Below are 17,186 nucleotides of genomic sequence, written 5' to 3'. Positions count from 1 at the left end.
ATATTCTACCTGGCAGCAAGGTAGAATATTTCTATTGCTATTTTACTTATCATATTCTAATACCTCAGCTTAGCATTTTGATTGAAGTTAAATACATATATATAAACAGAGAAATACATCAGTGAACACTTGCAACATGGTATGTGTACTGACAGTCATAATTATTACATGCATTAACAAAACCCAACACTAAATCTTGCATTTTTGCAACTTACTTGAATTACAAAGGCACCTAAGGGATCCTGATGCTACAAGTTTTTAATTCCCACTGATAATAGGAATAAATAGGGAGCATAAGATCAGGTTTTGGTTATAGTAAACCATCAATGCGTGGCTTATTAATCTATTGTTTGCACTGGGAATGTTCAGACTGTGTAGAACTGCAACTTGAATGTGGAGGAAGCTGGAGAACCTGCTCATGGGGCACTGTTCTTTGGCTTGCATAGTTCTTCCTCCCCAGTGTTTACCCTTGTTGCTGTCTAAAACCACATCTGGTTTCATCTGGTTGAGCCAAACAAGACACCTCCTGACCTATACTTAAGGTATCACCATTTCAAGGTTCTGTCTCCTAAACTTCTCTGAGTGTATTTTAATGTTTCTTCACTGTGACATGTTCTGAATAATCTCCATAAGGTCTCAGCTTAAACAGTTTCAAAACTATTTCGAGCCAGGCTTTTCTCTTCATTTTTATTCAGCAGCTGATAAACCTGATAAAACTGAAGAAATTCCTCCTACTCTTTTAAGTACCTTGCCTTTGTTGCCTTAGACTTCTGTTAATTAAGACTTTGTTTTATGCAGTTCAGTCCAGATATTTTATTTTGGTCACAAGTGTATTTCATTAATTAGTTCTTGTCTTTGGACATAACCATTAACAGAAATAATAAATGCACCGGTCCCTAATCCAGTTACATAAACCATCCCCTATAGCCAAGGCAGTTTCCTTGAAGTACAGTAATTGCTGTTGCTCTTTGGCTGGTTTCTTTCCTCTGATTTTCCTGCATCATCAAACTAACTTCCATGTAACACCATGTCAGTCACTTTACTGAAATCTATATGGATTTGCTTTATTGCAATTGTCTAAAAACATTGTGTATTTTAGCAAATAAAAATACAAGCTGATCCTTGGCAACTGTCCCAATTTTTATCTGCTTTCATAGCTGTTTCTTTCACAAAAACATTGAGTCCTTACAGACAACTGAAATCATCACAATCCACTTTTGTGCAACACTTTTTTCCTTAAATATTGCTACTTCACTTTTTAGTCTTTTAATCACATAGTATTGTTGTCTGTTTTCGTAAAAAACCTTACTGCTGGATTTATTATCTCTGCTACTGGGCCTCCTTGACAGGCAAGATCTCTGCCCTTCATTTTCACCTCACACATAATTTCTTTCCACACCCATTCTCATGAACAACTTTGGGTTTAGCTCTGTGTACTTCAGCATTATCATTACTCATGCTGAGCCAAATAATCAGGTAGTTTGGGGTGGGACCTTAATTATCTTTAATTATAACCTCATCCATGATTTATATGGCATCCACTCCTTTTTGTTGGTTATTTGGCCAAGGTACCTTTTACTATTTGCTTAAGCTTCTTTTGCAGCCTTTTCCTAAGCTTGACTTTTGACATTTTCACATGCCTTTTGTCTAGCAAGACACTTTTTCATTTTCTGTTCCTTGTAGACTCACTCATTACTTTATAAAGTTCAGGGTTTCCCAGTTAATTGTGAATGGAGCTATTTCCATATTTTTTCCCTTTGGGATACATGCTGAAGATAATTTCTGGAGCACTTAGGCTTAAAGGAATTCTAGTTGCCTTCCACAGTTATCTGACTGAGCTATTCTGGCTTCAAATCAGCTGAGTAGCACAAATAGTTTAAAATTAATATTTCAGCTAGTTATATTCTGCAGAGCTTGACTTATGCTTGAGTAGTTCTATTAGGTGTACTAGAGAAAAACAAAGCACTTAAAAAACAGAAGCTGGAGCAAAACTGCTCCAAAGATCTTAAAATATAAATAGGATAATTGTTGTTGCTATAGTGCAAGAGTTCTATTGTCATTACATTGCAAAGGTTCCATATTGCTAGCTTTTTGTACCTCCTCGATGTTTCTTGTAGGCAGCTCCTCTAAGCACTGACTCTTCCTTGTCCTCACAGCAGCCAACTGACTCTAGTTCCCACCAATCCACTTTTTTATAGCACTCTTCTTATTGGCTACAACTGTGGCCTGTTAACATCAGGCCTGCTCCTAATCTTTAGTAATTGGTTCAGCTGCAACTCTTTAGGGGATAAGATTACATTCTATACCACTTTCATTTACCCATACTGTATCCCCCTACAGATAATAACAGAAACAGAAGAAATACAAATACATTATACATGCAGGAGCATGGATAATGACACAGACCATTTTATCAGCCTGGTTTTTCTAATTTTTAGTAGTCTCTAAAATGTCTGTAAAATAAAGCAAAACTAGAGGGAAATGAATAGGATTTGTGATACTGTATACCTTAAAGGATGATCTTGCTGTTGCAGTCATTACTGAAAAAGAAAAAAATCTCAGTCTGCTTGGTGAATGTTGTGATAATATTAGAAGGGAAGCAAATAATACAGTAGGGAAATAATGGAATACATTTGTCCTGATTTTTTTACATCAAATTGTTTATCAAGATCTACCTGCAGCTGGGCAGCTGAATCTCTGTATCAAGCCTACTGACTTATGGTGAGTGACCTGTCATATCAAGACCAGACTATTTTCCTTTGACTTTGCTGAGAGCCATAATGAGAGGGCCATTTGCCTGCAAGCCCTTCCGAGGGGTCTCCTGCTCTTGTATTCCAATGTGATTTCTAAACAATATTTTCCCAATTTGCTTCTCATTTACAAACCCTCTAATATTCTTGCAGTGGGAAATATAATGATAGTTCTTCTTGTGGGCTTCAGCAAAAAGGTATGCATTTAATTAGGCCCTGGAAAACATGCTTTGGGAAACAAATGAATTTTAATTTTCTTTTCGTTTCCCTGCAGAGCCTTTCCTTTCACTCGTCCTTGCTGATAGAGGGCACGGTGACTAAGTGAGCTCCTCATTGAGGTTAGCTCATTTATTTGAACAGCAGGGACCACAGACGGAATGTTTTAGCCAGTCCTATGAATTATTTGTTATTTTATCCCTGCTGAGTAAAATCAGCCCTCATTTGATATATTAAAAAATTGCCATACAAGAATCCAAAAGAAAAACATGACACTGCATTAAATAATACTGGTCTTGAAGAAAAGAAGATCACTAAGTGTTGGGACTGACTACATGGTAGGATTTCCTTTATGGCATCCTCCAAATACAGGGAACTCCTTCCACTGTGGAATGTGCAGGGTGTCCTCTCCAAGTGCCCCCAAAATGTGGGCAGGAAAATGTCAGTGCAGAGGCCAGGGCACACACACACCGGTGCTACCTCCCCACTGCACAGGCATGGCAAGAGCTGTCCCACGAGAAACTCTCCACACACATTTGTCCCCTCTCTGAGCCACCTCCTCAGGAGTGAGCCCTGGGCCACCAAAGCCATGACCGAGGTCTCTTGCCCTCAAGACCTCTGAACGAGGGTGGCAGGAGTCCTGGGGCACCAGCTTCTCCCTGGGAACGCTCCGGTTACAAGCTCAGACTCAGGCACAACGTGGTGTCACTAGATGGCGATGGATACCTTCGATACTGTGCAAAGTAGCCAAAAGCTTTCTCAAAAGAGAACAGGGAAGAGAAAAAAAAAGATCAGAAGTTGCATTATACAGTGATATGCCACATCTCAAATAACATATTCTTGTTTTCTCTCCAGACTCAAGTACCAACGTAGTATCTGAGGCTTCTTTGGTAATTCTTTTGTTTGCATACAGTATTTTGGTTACTCATGGTCACACATTTTCCTTTCTTGATTGCCAATCTCAATTACTTTTGTCAGCATTAGCATACTGTCTTCAGACAGAGGCAGAGCATTGTTAAATACCAGCCATCAATAAATCGAGCATAAACCTAATTTAATTGCAAAGTTTTGTCTATGCAATGTGAATACCCTCTCTCTCCTATTCAATAACAAATCTTTTCTGTAAATCTGAGCAAAAAGACATTTAAAACATACTAGCTTTTCCAGTATGCAGCATTTCAAACTTTCAACACGTTTGAAAGTTCCTGTTACTTTGCATTCTGAAGATTTGGTGCTTTATCATGCATTTTAAAGTTTCCAATTAGTTTGCATTCTGAAGATTTGGTGCTTTATCATGCTAAAAAAAAAAAATGCAGAGGGAAAACTGTTTTTAAAAACTTCTTGAGTGCAATGAAGTCTTCTTCCTTCCAGCCTTGGCCTGGTAATAAAGCCATGTTGGGAGAGCAAATTTAGGAACTTTTTTTTGAATGATAGAACAGAAGATTGCTTCATACGGGTGGAGACATGTAAGGTTTCACTCACTGTTACCCAAGTGATTAAAATCACTGCACTCGCAACTTAACGTCAATCATGAATCTTCTTGACAACAAAAAATCCTTTCCCAATGTTCTGAGTCACCACAATGTCAATTCAATGTCCATGTCACCACAGCATTTTAAGTGTGTTGAACTCAGCAGTTTTTTAAAGAGCAACTAAGCTATTTCCAAGTGATTGATAAATATGAAATACTGGTAGCTAATGCCATGATAAAACTGAATTTGCTTCTCCTTTCCTTTCCTTTCCTTTCCTTTCCTTTCCTTTCCTTTCCTTTCCTTTCCTTTCCTTTCCTTTCCTTTCCTTTCCTTTCCTTTCCTTTCCTTTCCTTTCCTTTCCTTTCCTTTCCTTTCCTTTCCTTTCCTTTCCTTTCCTTTCCTTTCTTCTTCTCAAAATATATTGTAAGCCAGACTAAAAAATTCTAATCAATGCCTTAGAAAGTACCTTGTTCTGTCTGAATAATTTAAATTTGGCTAAGTTTAAGCTTGCTCAACTAAATTTTGTTAAGTGCCTTGTAACTTGGTAAGGAGACCAATGTACTGATCATGGGTCCATCATCCACAACACTGTCAGCAGAAAACACTTTTTAAAAATTATTTATAAAGACTTTTAAAGTGTATTTATGCACAGCTCACTGCTGTTTAAAGATTTTAGGGGATGGGTATGGGTACTGAAGATGTGTGCAGAGTGACTACATTTTTAAGTTTCCAAACCCCAATCTAAAGGGCTAAACATTGTTGGTGCTGTCTCACCACTGATGAGCCTGATGTACTCAGAGGTATCTCTTATAAATAACTGAAGTTACAATGTTGGTTCTTTTAGTAGAACTAGAGGAACAGTTCTGCCTTTAATTCTGAAAGGAACATATTATGACAGGAACATGCTTCACTCCACTCTGTATTCAATTTTTGCATGTGCCATATATTGTAATGATAAACAATACTTTATATTTTGTCAAAGGTTTAGCTAAACACTGCCTAACACAAACATGTGTGGGCCTGCTGAACACCTCCTTTGACAAGTCTGGCAGGCAACAACCCTTCTGCAGGAGAATAAGCAAAGCTGCTTAAAAACCAGTCCAGTTTTCCAGACATCAAGTTAAATATTTACAACAAATGTTAACTTCCCACCATGCATCTGCCCATCTTCATGTACTATTCTCCCTGAGGGATTGCCCTCCCAGGTGACAAATGAAATCAAGGTTTCAAAGTCAGATTCTAACAGTTTTGACAGATGTAAAGGCAAAGATTCAGCAAATCACCACTTTGAGAAACTAACCATAGGGCTGTCCATGCTAGAGAGCTCAAAGGTCAGCAAAACAAGGCTCCTGGTGGCTATTTTCTAGGATCCACTTGCCAGAAGGATGTGTATTGAATTATTTGAGTGACATGAGAACCTTGTTCAGACTTCTTTTCCTTTGGAGAGACTGCTCCTCATTTTCTCTCATCTGGTGAGTTTAGAACCTGCCCCAAGTCAGACAAGAGAAGCACCCAAGCATGTCCTGAGATCTGGAAATAGTGCTGTGGAAAGGCTGCTTTTCTCCTCCCTCTCTGTGAAAAGGGAAAACACAGCGTGGGTGCAATCACAGCTGTTCACAAAAAACTCTGCAACAGATCCAATTTCACACAGAGAAGAATTTCTCTTGCTCTTGTGACACAGTGGAAAGGTTTCATTTTTGTAGCATTACTATCAATTAATACTATTTCTGTATATTCACCCAAGGGCCTCTGCTTGGGTGTGGTCTCACATCTGGCCAGAGCAAGCTTGGAATCTGAGGAACAAGAAGGTCATGGAAGCTTATTATTGACCTGATATTTCATAGGAAGCTTATGGACCAAGCCCTGCTGCTCTTCAGTTCCCAGCACATGAGAAGGGCACTCACAACACAGGAATGAATGAGAAAGCAGAATCATGGCTCTTGCTATTCAAAGCACAGACTATGGTGACTATTAAGCAGTGACTCCCTTTGTTCATTTCATTTATGCCCTTACTCTTTGTAAAAATAGCAGGTGACTCAGCAGTTCTGAAGCTTTTTTCTGAGACTTTTTTCTCACTTTCCTCCCCCTTTGTCCACACACACCTGCAGGGAGTGTATCTTGTGGGGAGAAAAAATTGCTACAGCTGCTGGCAGCAAAGTAAACAGAAAGTTGGAGTAGGAAATCTGGGGGACAGACAGACCATAAAATGAACAGGGGGGAGAGGAAGGGAGAAGGAAGAGCAGAGGAGAGGCAGGATGCAGGCAGTGCACTGACCACTAAAGAGCTCTCAGAGGTGCCCCATTAGCTATCAGAGCAGGCCCCTAAACATGACAGAATGACCAGGAACAGCTGCAGTTTTGGCAGCAGCTCCCAGGAGCCTGGGTCTCTCTGTGGTCCTGGTCCTCCGCTGCACTGCCTGTCTGCATCTCCTGGCAGAGCCCTTTGTCACAGCCCCACTTCACACTGCCACACTCCCAGTTCCAGCCACCAGTCCCATCCTGATCCCAGCAGTTGCACTATAGAAAGGATTAAACTCCTCCTGCTGCCACCATAGAAGCATGATTAATTCAAGTGACAGGGTTTCTCATGCCACTGATGTTTGGCCTGAAGATAGTTATAGAAGAAGAAAGAAGTTCTATTGTGTGGTCCTGCTATAAATGCTCTAATTTGGAATAAAGTTCCCTGCATAGTTTAAGACCCATCAACTACTGAATAATCAGCAGTGTCACTCTAAGTATAGGGATCATCAAAGATCCTTAATGTAAAAAACCTTTATATAATAGTTTTCCTGGCCTTTGGTAGGACTGTAAATTCTGTTGATAAGTAACTGTTCTCACAGAATATATCTGGATTCCCTTAAGGCATTTGACTTTGTACCATATCATACAGACACAGAGAATGAGCTGGATTTACAAACTGGTTTACAGACCAGTCCCTAAGGAGTTATGATAGTCATTAACGTGGTGCCAGTGAGCAGAGTGCCAAAGGTCTCAGCTCATGGGCCAAAACTGTTTAGTAGTTCTATAGCTGTGAGAATTATACAAAGTCTGTGGCAAAATCTGCTGCTGATAAGAAGTTTGCTTCATTTGCAGATAATGAAGACATTACCATAGGAGTAATTAAATTGCTTTGTTGAAAGATACCAGCCCTGATGTATTTTAATGCAGTTAAACACTTAAGGTGATAATTGTTTTGGGAAAATAATGACATAAATTGCATGTATGGATCAAAGGCCTGGATTCTGGTGAGAAGCTAACAGTAACAATGCAAAACCACCCCAGAATAAACCCTCAAATAATGCTGTACATACAGGGAACGTATTCTTTGAATGTATAAGGGGAGAGTGTTGTGTAAGGCAAGGAAGTGACCCAGTCTTGTAAGGATGTGGTAAACTCATGCCTGGCAGTCTCAACACACCAGCAGTCCATGCACCATACCTAACACAACCAGATTGTGTAGCATTAAATGCCCTTAAACTTTGCAACTTCTCAGCACATCCCACAGGTCTGAGCACCCCAGTCTTATTTTCCTTCTTCCCTTCCTGAGCCTGGTAAAAACTGCTCACAGCAGTGCCATCCCCTGCAGACTCCAGCCATCCTCTGGCCCACTTGCTGGTGTTCCTCCTCTCCCCTGCCAAACCAGGCTCCAAAATGAAGCTGGTGAGTAGATGGAACTTGGGAAGAGGAAAAAATTGTGAAGGGGTGGGACTAAGGACAGTGTCACTCAGTGGCTCAGGGAAGGGGGACACAGAGCATGCCCACAATGCCATCTGACGAAATTTGGAGACAATTCATCACAAGATACAAAACATCCCAAGAAATAGGGCAGGAGGCAATGGGCAGAAAGCAATGCACAGAAAGTTCCACCTGAATATTAAAAACTTCTTTACTGGAACACATTGCCCAGTAAACACAATCCTGTGCCCTGAGCTCTAGGATAACTGCTTGAGCAGGGAGATTGGACCAGATCAACGACTGTGGTCCCTTCCAACATTATCCATTCTGTGATTCTGTGACAAATCCCAAAGCCCCACTAATTCCTTAAACCTAAAGGTGTAAGTTTTGCTATGGAAGGCAAAATCACCACAACCTTTAAAAGAATATGCATCTATTTATACAAAATGTACACTCGAAGGATGTTCAGTTCACACGTCCGTCAAACACAATAGGCCCAACACTTTCACCTAGGCCTCGGACCATGGGCAGCCTTGTATTCTCCAGAGGTTTTGAACGGTTTTGGAAGGTATTCCGGGGCTTCCCATACAACTCCTGTCCGGGACCTGCGGTGCCCAAGACACGGGAGGCCAGGCCAGGCCAAGCCAGGCCGCTCCCTCAGGAGCGAGCCCACCGCACGAGCCCCTCGGACGGCCGCGAGCGGGACTGAGTCACAGCCTCCCGCTGCCGGGGCCGCGAGCCGCCGCCACGCTCAGCCATGGCACGTCGTTCCGTTCCGTGCCGTTCCGTTCCGGCCCGCCCAGAGAGAAGGCGGCGCGAGGGCCGGCGGTTCCGGCGGCAGCGGCGGAGGCGGTGACATGGCGGCGGCGGATGTGCGTCCTGCGCCCCGCCCCGGCCCTGCCCCGGCGCCGGCCGCCGGGCCGCGTAGACGGGGCGGCACGGCCGCCTCTCCCCGCGCAGCCGCCGCTCTGCCGGCGGCCGCCATGGAGGATGTGGGCTCGGGCGTGAACGCGGACGCGGAGGTGCGGAAGCTGCAGGAGCTGGTGAAGAAGCTAGAGAAGCAGAATGAACAGCTTCGCAGCCGCCACGGCGCCCTGCCCGCCGCCCCCGCCAGCCCCAAGCGCCTGCCGAGCGCCGGGCCCTCCTCGCCGCCCCCCGCCGTCTCCCCGTCGCCCGACGGCCGCTGTCTCAGCCCTAGGGCCGTCGCCCGGCGCTCGCTCCCCGAGGAGCCCGGCGGTGGCGATGGGGGCAGCGGCGGCAATGGCCTCCTGGACGATGCGGCGGTGCTCAGGCCGGAGGAGCTGGAGCGGCTGGCCGGCTGCGATGAGGACGAGACCGGCTGGTGAGGAGGCGGCCGGGGTGGGGATGGGGTGGGGGCGGGTTGGTGAGGAGGCGGGCAAGGCTCCGCCGTGCCTGGGGGAAGGGGCAGTTTCCAGGCGTGTGCCTGATGTCGTAGGGGGTCTCGGGGCTTTGTGTGCGGAGGCAGCCTCGCCCTCTGGGCTGGGTGAAGGGCTTGGTGAGCTGGACTAGACGCCTGCCGGGGAAGGGTGTTCGCTTTCTGCAAACGGCGGTGAAGCTCCCTGGAGGCCGCGGCTCTGCCCTGCTCGCTGCTCGGCCGCGAGGGGAGCGTTACTTGGGGGTACTCGGATACCGAGCGGGCTCCGGTGCTGCCGCAGAATGAGCCATCAGTGTTTTCGGGAGTGCAGGCGGTGGAGAGGCATTGAGAAACTTGTGGGAAATTTCTGCGTATTAGAATTGGCCCACAGGTACTGTTAGACTTCAGACATGCATCGGGCACCTTTAATGCCTCGATTTCTTTCAGCTGTAAAGGCAGCAAATGTAGCACTTTTTCATCTCATGAACGTGTTGCCCTTAGGCGTTCTAATTTATTGCTAATGATGTAGGATCACGGTTTCCCTTAGGTGGTTCCTCGTTATAAATGGACTGCTTACCCTGCTGCTCCAGCAGAAACAGCTGCAGGTGGCTGTGTGCCTTGTCATTATTAACACTTGATTGAGCTTCCACTGAGAATCAAGAAGACTTGGCTCTCTCCAAACATGACACTGTCTCCAGCTGTCGGTTTGAAGTTTCCTGTGACAGTTGTTGAGGGGCAGCCTCAGAGCTGCAGGAGAAATAGTGGGGAGGAGCACCGTGTCAGCAGCATGTCAACAGAGAAATGCAAGGGAAGCATGACAAAAAGTGTAAACTTTTGTTTAAACAGGCATGCAAACTGTCTTGCAACAGAACTGATTGTGGGTCCATCTACGAAGGTCTCTGGAAGCAAACATGCAGACAAATTTACAAAACAAACAAACATGTCTTGCAGAGTTAGGAACGCCTTTAAAAATGCTGGAATGACTCCATGCATGAGCAATGTTTTAGTTGCTCAGGGAGGAGACAGCGTGTGCGCTTCCTTGGAGAAATCATTTGCCTGACATTCAGCCCGATCCACTGGAGAAGTATGAGAGCATAAGTTTATTCTCATCCAACACTAAATTAACACAAGGCATCATCTCTCAGAAGATGAGTCTGTGCAAGGCAGCTACTCTTATTTCTCACTGTATGCCTGGTAACCTACAAGGGCCTACAGCCCTTGATGGAAATAGAATCTGGTAAATTTGCCCTGCAAGTTTGGAGTGGCATGGCCGAATCTGTAAATGTCGTGAATTCTAGTGACAATAGATCTTACTGTTTTATACATTAATTCTAAATCATGGGTAACATAATGAGTCTCTTAAGTGAAAGTGAATGTCCCGACAGAGTGTATGGTGACAGTGGTGGCATTAGTGCTGTGTTTTTGTTGACACAGTTCTGGGCACTCACGGGGCAGCCACATGGTTCACTGAGCACTGCCCTTGCTGGTGTCAGGTGTTTGGCTGCCAATTATTGTGGCACCGTCATGTTGCTGTGCAAGTTCTGGTGCTCAAAAGGCAGCAAAACTTATAGGCAGTCTTTTGCACATCTTGATTCCTTTACTAATATTTTGGCAACTATAATGCTGAATTGTTTTAGCTACTAATTTTCAGTCTCAGGCATAGGACACTGAGTGAGACACAAATGCATGAAACAAAAGAAGCAATTGTAAAAATTTACGAATTGTCACACATATCACAAAATATGGATATGTGGTTGTTTAAAAAAAGTGTTTTCCTGCTGTTGTTTAATATGCAATTAATGATAAACATAGTTTGGCTAGAATGATGATTTTTTTGTTCCAAAGTGCTTAATAAAAATGGAAATCAAGCTCTTGGAATTTCTAAACAACTTCTAATTCAACTGTTGAAACACTAAATAGTCCAACCCCTTTTATTTTCCTATGAAGGTAAGATGCCTTTGTATTTATGCATTTGATTAATGGAGGTTTTTGCTCTTAATGAAGTTTGACATTTTCAGAGGGCTAATGGAGTAATCTAAAAGAAACAAGCCTGTTTCTTTTAGGAGGGGTTGCTGTGAATAAGTGGATTTCCCTTAAACTGTTTCATAAAGATCCTCCTCCTAAGGCCTTGGCTATGGAAGGTCATTCATAAAATAATTTAATCAACTGTAAGGGTGAATGTATTCAATGAAATTTAAGTATCATATGAACTCTTTGAGGTTCAAATGGATTGGATCACTAATGCTTAACCCAAAGTCCTGTTTAAAATATGGGATTATACACTTTCAAAATCAAATACTTCTTAGCAGCTGAGGACACCTCTTGTGGAAACAAACTAAATTTAAATCATCGTTTGTTCATAAAAAATTGATTCATCTTGCCTGTTTTGCTTGTCTACACATAGAAGTTAAGATTTGTCTTCACTTTTGATTTCAAAAGGACCTTGCTGTGGGCAGTAATAGGTGTTCAAGGGTGCTGGTTATCACTGTTCTTTTCTGTTTTGTGTAATACAGACATTTTCATACCCTATTATGAAATTGTCTGCAGTTTTGTCATGGCAGAATAAATGTTTTTCTTAATTGTTAAAATTGTTTTACATTTAATGCCTACATGAGATTAGTGGCTGTGAATTTAAGACAGAACACCTGATACTGTGATTGAAATTGATACTAGAATGTGACATGTTTCTTTAAATCTACATTGTAGAGTTGATCAACTTATTTTTAGCTTTTAAAATGCATTTAGGTAAGTGCACCTTCTCCTTACTTTTTCACTTCTCTGCTGTAGCTATCAAACAAGCAAAGGAACTTTGACACTGCTGTTTTAATAGCAGCATTAGCTATTAAAACATCCATACAGTATTAGTGAATTTTGGGATTGTTTATATTTTTGCTTGATTGTTTTTCTTCTCTGAGGTTATTTAAATCCAAATTCACTTCACGTTTTAAACATTTTTGCATCAGACAATCTTCAAATTATGTGGTAAATTATTAAAAATATTTTAGTGAATTTAGATTGAGTTTCTTGTCTATATGCTTCTGAAAGTTGTTTAATGTGCTGAAACTTTCTTCCTGATAAGGTCCTGAAGGTTGCAGATTGGCACATCTGTACTTGCACACTGTACTGAGCTCTACACAGACCCTTGGAGACTTTGCTTTAGGCCTGCTGATTATTTCCTCCAGTTATCAGCAACTTTCGTAATCTACTCTATGGGTGTTCCTATTTAGCTGTTCTTGAACCAGATTGCATCAAATTTAATTTTTTTCAAGTTCAGTCTGAACAGGTCTTTTCTTACTAATTAATTGAAAAGACAGTAGGGCGGAAGAGGTGACCAGAGTGGAGAAATCTTCAGAGAAGTGGTGTGCACCTCCTTGCCTGACTTGCTGGGTAAGGTTGGGTGTGGATGTGTTACCTGGATAACAGTGTGCAGGGTGGCTTGCCATGCTGCTTTTAAAAAGAGTTTATTGGGTCTTGAGTTTATTGCAGGATAAGTGTGCACACGTGGGCAATTACTCTAGATGAGTTACTGTGCTGGGAACCCACTGTAACTTCCTTTGTGGTAACTTGTTGCACGGTCCCAAACTGAGCTCTCTGAGAAGCTTTGTTTTAAATGTGAGCAAAGCATGCTGTACTTTTCTTCAAAATTTACTTGCAGCACGTGCATAAGAGTATAGAGCTTGCTGTGTATCTATTTTGTACATGTAATTGCTCAGCAAACTTCAGAACAGTTGTTCCTCTTTAAATGACAGTGCTATAAAAGCTAGCACCCATGCTTTCATATCAGCATCAAGTCTCCTTGGTAGGGTTAAAATAGCTTACAGTTGACTGACCTCATTTACAAACAAAAGGCAGTTATTATGTATTTAAAATTAAATTATTGGTGGTTTTTTTTTTACTTACTGAATAGCTAAAAGTAATAGTTTCAGTGTTTTTTAAGAGCTCAGACTGGTTGTGTATCCTGACTAGTTAAAATGGAAGGCACATACTTTTACTATTATACTCACACTCTTCAGCAGCTATTTCTAATTTGCACCTGTTGATAACAGTGCAAGTTTCCGTTCTAGCCATCCATTAGCGGTAGTTGGCCAAGGGCCCGTGTGAGATACACGATTGTCGTCTGTAATGATTCTTCTGTCTCATATTGCTGGATGTCCCTTGAGCACCAGCATTGTTTTGGAATCCTGGTTTGCCATAGTGAGCTGGTAAAGTATACTTTGACTATTTTAGGCTAGAGCTCCACCTGAATGAAACCCCATTGCTGAAATTGCATTGCAGCATTTCCTGTTTAACTGTTAAATTTTATTGTATTAATGTGGTTTGGGCCCTTTGGAAGCAGGACAGATTCTAATCAATTTCTGTTCCATGGTGTAAGTAAAAGAGAAGTTGCGGTTTTTCATTTTGTGGCACATAAAAAGTCAATTTGATTTAAAGTTGTTGGGGTTTAACCAAATTCAGATAACATCTTCACAAACTAGGAAGATAATATGAAAAGAAGCATGTAGGAAAAGCAAGAGTTATGGAAGTCATCAGTGTTATAATGAAAAACAACTGGTAACATTAAATAATATTCAGTTTGATTATTGTCTTTGAGATATCCATATTTGTTGTGAAACAGATATTTGAGGACTGGAGGAAGAATCCTGAGAAAGAACTATTTCAATTTCTGACCATTTTTGTTATAATTACAGCTTTTAAACATGCTTGATATTTAGATATAATGAAATCTTTGATATGGGTTTCCTTTACTGTCCTAATGATATTCCTGAAATTTACTACATAATCATGTCTTGTTTAGGCATGGTTCACATTTCTACTGCTTGTAGTTGTTGATAGAGCTCTCAGGCATAGTCATGAAACGGAATTTTATTTTGGAACACATTTATTAGGACACAGAACTTCTCAACTTTTTTCTCTTCAGTGTAAATATGAACAATGCTATGTTTAAGCACAGATGCACTAACAAATTTCTTATGAAAAGCTTCTCAAATAGTGGACAGTTGTACAATTTGTGTGATAATTCTAGAGAAGGTACATGATGGTGGTTTTGATGGCCCATTTCCCAAGATCCTTTTCCGACACAAACATGTTCTTCTGGATGAGGAAATGAATAATGGCAGTAATTTCCAGCAACTAGCCAGGGCACAGCTAACTAGCTTTAATTGTTGGGCACAGAAAGGTAGTTGTGTTTCAAATTTCACTTTGCAACCTCTTGGATATTCTTAATTCTACTTAAAAATTTCATTATGTAACTGAGGTGTACCACTGTAATGTGAAGGTTTAATGAGACTGTCAAAGGCTTTTTGTAGTATTCACATTCTGCAGTTTATATTCATAGGCTGGAGTTTGCTGTAGTTTGTGCAATCTCTCGGAACTAGAAGTATTCTGTGAAGTAGAGCTGAAAACGAATAATTGCAGGCTAAGCAATGTGTATCTTAGTCAGCCACAGCTGTGGCACAGGAATTTTGTGGGGTGAGGAGAAGGAAAGGAGATCTGTGGGCCACATAAGTGCAGGGATGTCACTTAATTTTTTGATTTTTCTTTCAAACAGAGATGCTTTTCAGATCTCTACCTGTCCATTCAAAATCTGTCTTAAATTTTAACGTGCTTAAGCCACTTCAGATAGGATTTCTTAAAACTTTTAAATTGTCTTAAAATAGCTTAGATTGACACTGTTGTGTTCTAAATTATCTGTTTCCAAGACTGTCCAGTATTATTGTCTCCTGATTTATATGTTTTCATTAGCTTTTCACTGTGAAGTTTCTTTCTTGTATTTTAGGGGCATTTCTTATTGATTTATCCTTGGATTTCAGTTTTTTCTCCTCATCATGTCTTCAGGTTTTTAATCTTGCTTTTGCACGCATCATGTTTTGTGTGCTCCCATTTAATTTCCTTTATTGTAACTTCCAGTTTTTGCTTAAACCTAGTGTAACTAAAATAAATGAGCTCTAACTTCAGATTCCTTCCACTTGCCTCTTCTTTCTAATTCAGATTTGTGACTTCATGTTCATCTGCATGTTTTCCCTCACTCTTATACTGAGCAGTGGAAGGATTTTGATACAAAAGGACACTTCCTTTTTTCCCAGTGAGAATTTTGGCTTCTTGTTTCATGCCTGTGGCAACTAGCCTCTTGTATTTTAATGCACTGGGAGGTGTTCCTCAGGTGAGGTAATCTGTAGGCAGATATTCCACTCCTGCTGCAGTGGTGTGTCCTCTTTCTTCAAAGCCTTTTCTGACTCATCTGTGTCCCAGTGCAACATGCTGCATCTTGCTCCATTTGGCTGACATCATATTTGCTTGTAGTCACAGCAGTCTTCCTGCAAAAGCTCTGCCCTTTTCTGTCTGCATCTTCCTGGAACTAATCAGTAGAGCCCCTGGCTGCTTTCAGCCTTGGGTTGGTGCTGCTCTGGTGTGGTTGACTTGTAAGAGCCAAAGGAAGGAAATATTAATGGCTGCAGCAGAGTCATAGTGTCTGGTCTCCTTAGTGTTGTTTCAAAGTAGATCAAAGCTCCTGAGCTCCTCTTAATATACCATTTTGTTCTGCTTTACCTTATGTCACTGAGTTGTGGAGTCTTTACTCTGTTGAGGAGAGATTGGAGTATATATTTCTGGTGTGTTAACATTTGTAGTATGGATGGCAACTGTAAGTTGTCAGCTTCGTCAATAATTTTTAACTTCCTGTTTTGAGAGAGTTGATTTACAGTGGGTAAAGATGTATGAAGTCATTCTGATAATCTTCTGTCTTGAAGTTGCTGTACTGCCAGTCAGTGCTGTTGTGTTGCTGTAGAATACATTGACAGGTACAAATGGGATCTCTTCTGGAAGGTTCTTCAGCTAAAGAGGACCTATATCATTTGGATCAAACAGTTTGACCAGGAAAACCACTTAGCTGTGTGAAGTTACTTATATGTGCTTGATGTATCTGTTCTTTTTCTGACGTTGGGCAAAGAGGAAGTAATACAGGCATCACTCTGATTCTTAGCCTTGCCCTTGGTCCTTTTGGTTTTTGTAAAATCCAAGTTAGGCAAAGCAAGTAGAATTAAGTCAGTCTCAAGACTTGAGACTGGCTGTTCTTTGTCAGGTGGAATATTAAGATCACTGCTTTATAGTGAGACTTGATAATTGCATGATGTGCAAGAAACTGCCCTGAAAGAGCTGCTTGGTCACTGCATCAGTATACATGTGTGTGTTGGAGTTGCATGAAATATGTATGTTGTCAAGTTCTGTCTTTCCTTGAAGTCCAAGTTATGAAACAAAGGTTGATAAAGGAGTTGGAAGAGGTGGGGGGAATATGCAATATATACTGGTTAGAAAGGGAGGTGGAGAAGAGGGAGGGAGCTGTGTGAGCCTGGATTGCTTCAGTAAATAAAGTACTTATGGAACAATTGGGAATTCCTGAAAAGAATGTGTTGAAGCTTAAAATATCAGGTAGAGTTTTGATTAGACCAGTCCTCAAAGAGGACATGCATTTTAATTTCTTGCCTTTTATACTGGCTGCTACTGTAAACTGAATGTGCATGGAACTTCTCAAACACAGCAAGGCATGCCAGCTATCCAGAGCACCAGGAGTGAGTCTGGCCTTGTTGCCTCTGACACTTCTTTGTATTCTATAAACATACCTTAGGACAGAAAGGAGTACAGGTAAGTATTAAAGACAGTAAATTCAAAATGCTAGAGAGATAGTAAATGTTAAACATTACTT

General features: G+C 41.5%; 1 protein-coding gene across 5 annotated transcripts in view; it reads left to right on the top strand.

Moving 5' to 3' along the window:
• The first annotated feature begins 8,999 nt into the window (after window positions 1-8,999).
• SLAIN2 (SLAIN motif family member 2) overlaps window positions 9,000-17,186 on the top strand; it is a 34,436-nt gene continuing 26,249 nt past the window's right edge. For 2 of the 5 annotated variants that reach the window (XM_071432434.1, XM_071432435.1), the window contains exon 1: window positions 9,001-9,454. In XM_071432434.1, the coding sequence (XP_071288535.1) occupies window positions 9,096-9,454 (359 nt within the window). In that variant the 5' untranslated portion in view covers window positions 9,001-9,095. Of the gene's footprint in view, window positions 9,455-17,186 lie in introns of all 5 variants that reach the window. The other 3 variants (XM_071432432.1, XM_071432431.1, XM_071432433.1) reach the window with 2 other exon arrangements.

Source organism: Agelaius tricolor, unplaced genomic scaffold (genome assembly GCF_023055355.1).
Source record: "Agelaius tricolor isolate 1412-34295 unplaced genomic scaffold, bAgeTri1.0.p SCAF_8, whole genome shotgun sequence".
Classification (NCBI taxonomy): Eukaryota; Metazoa; Chordata; class Aves; order Passeriformes; family Icteridae; genus Agelaius; species Agelaius tricolor.
Note: the sequence above shows the minus strand (reverse complement) of the source record. Positions and strands in the feature narration are given on the sequence as shown.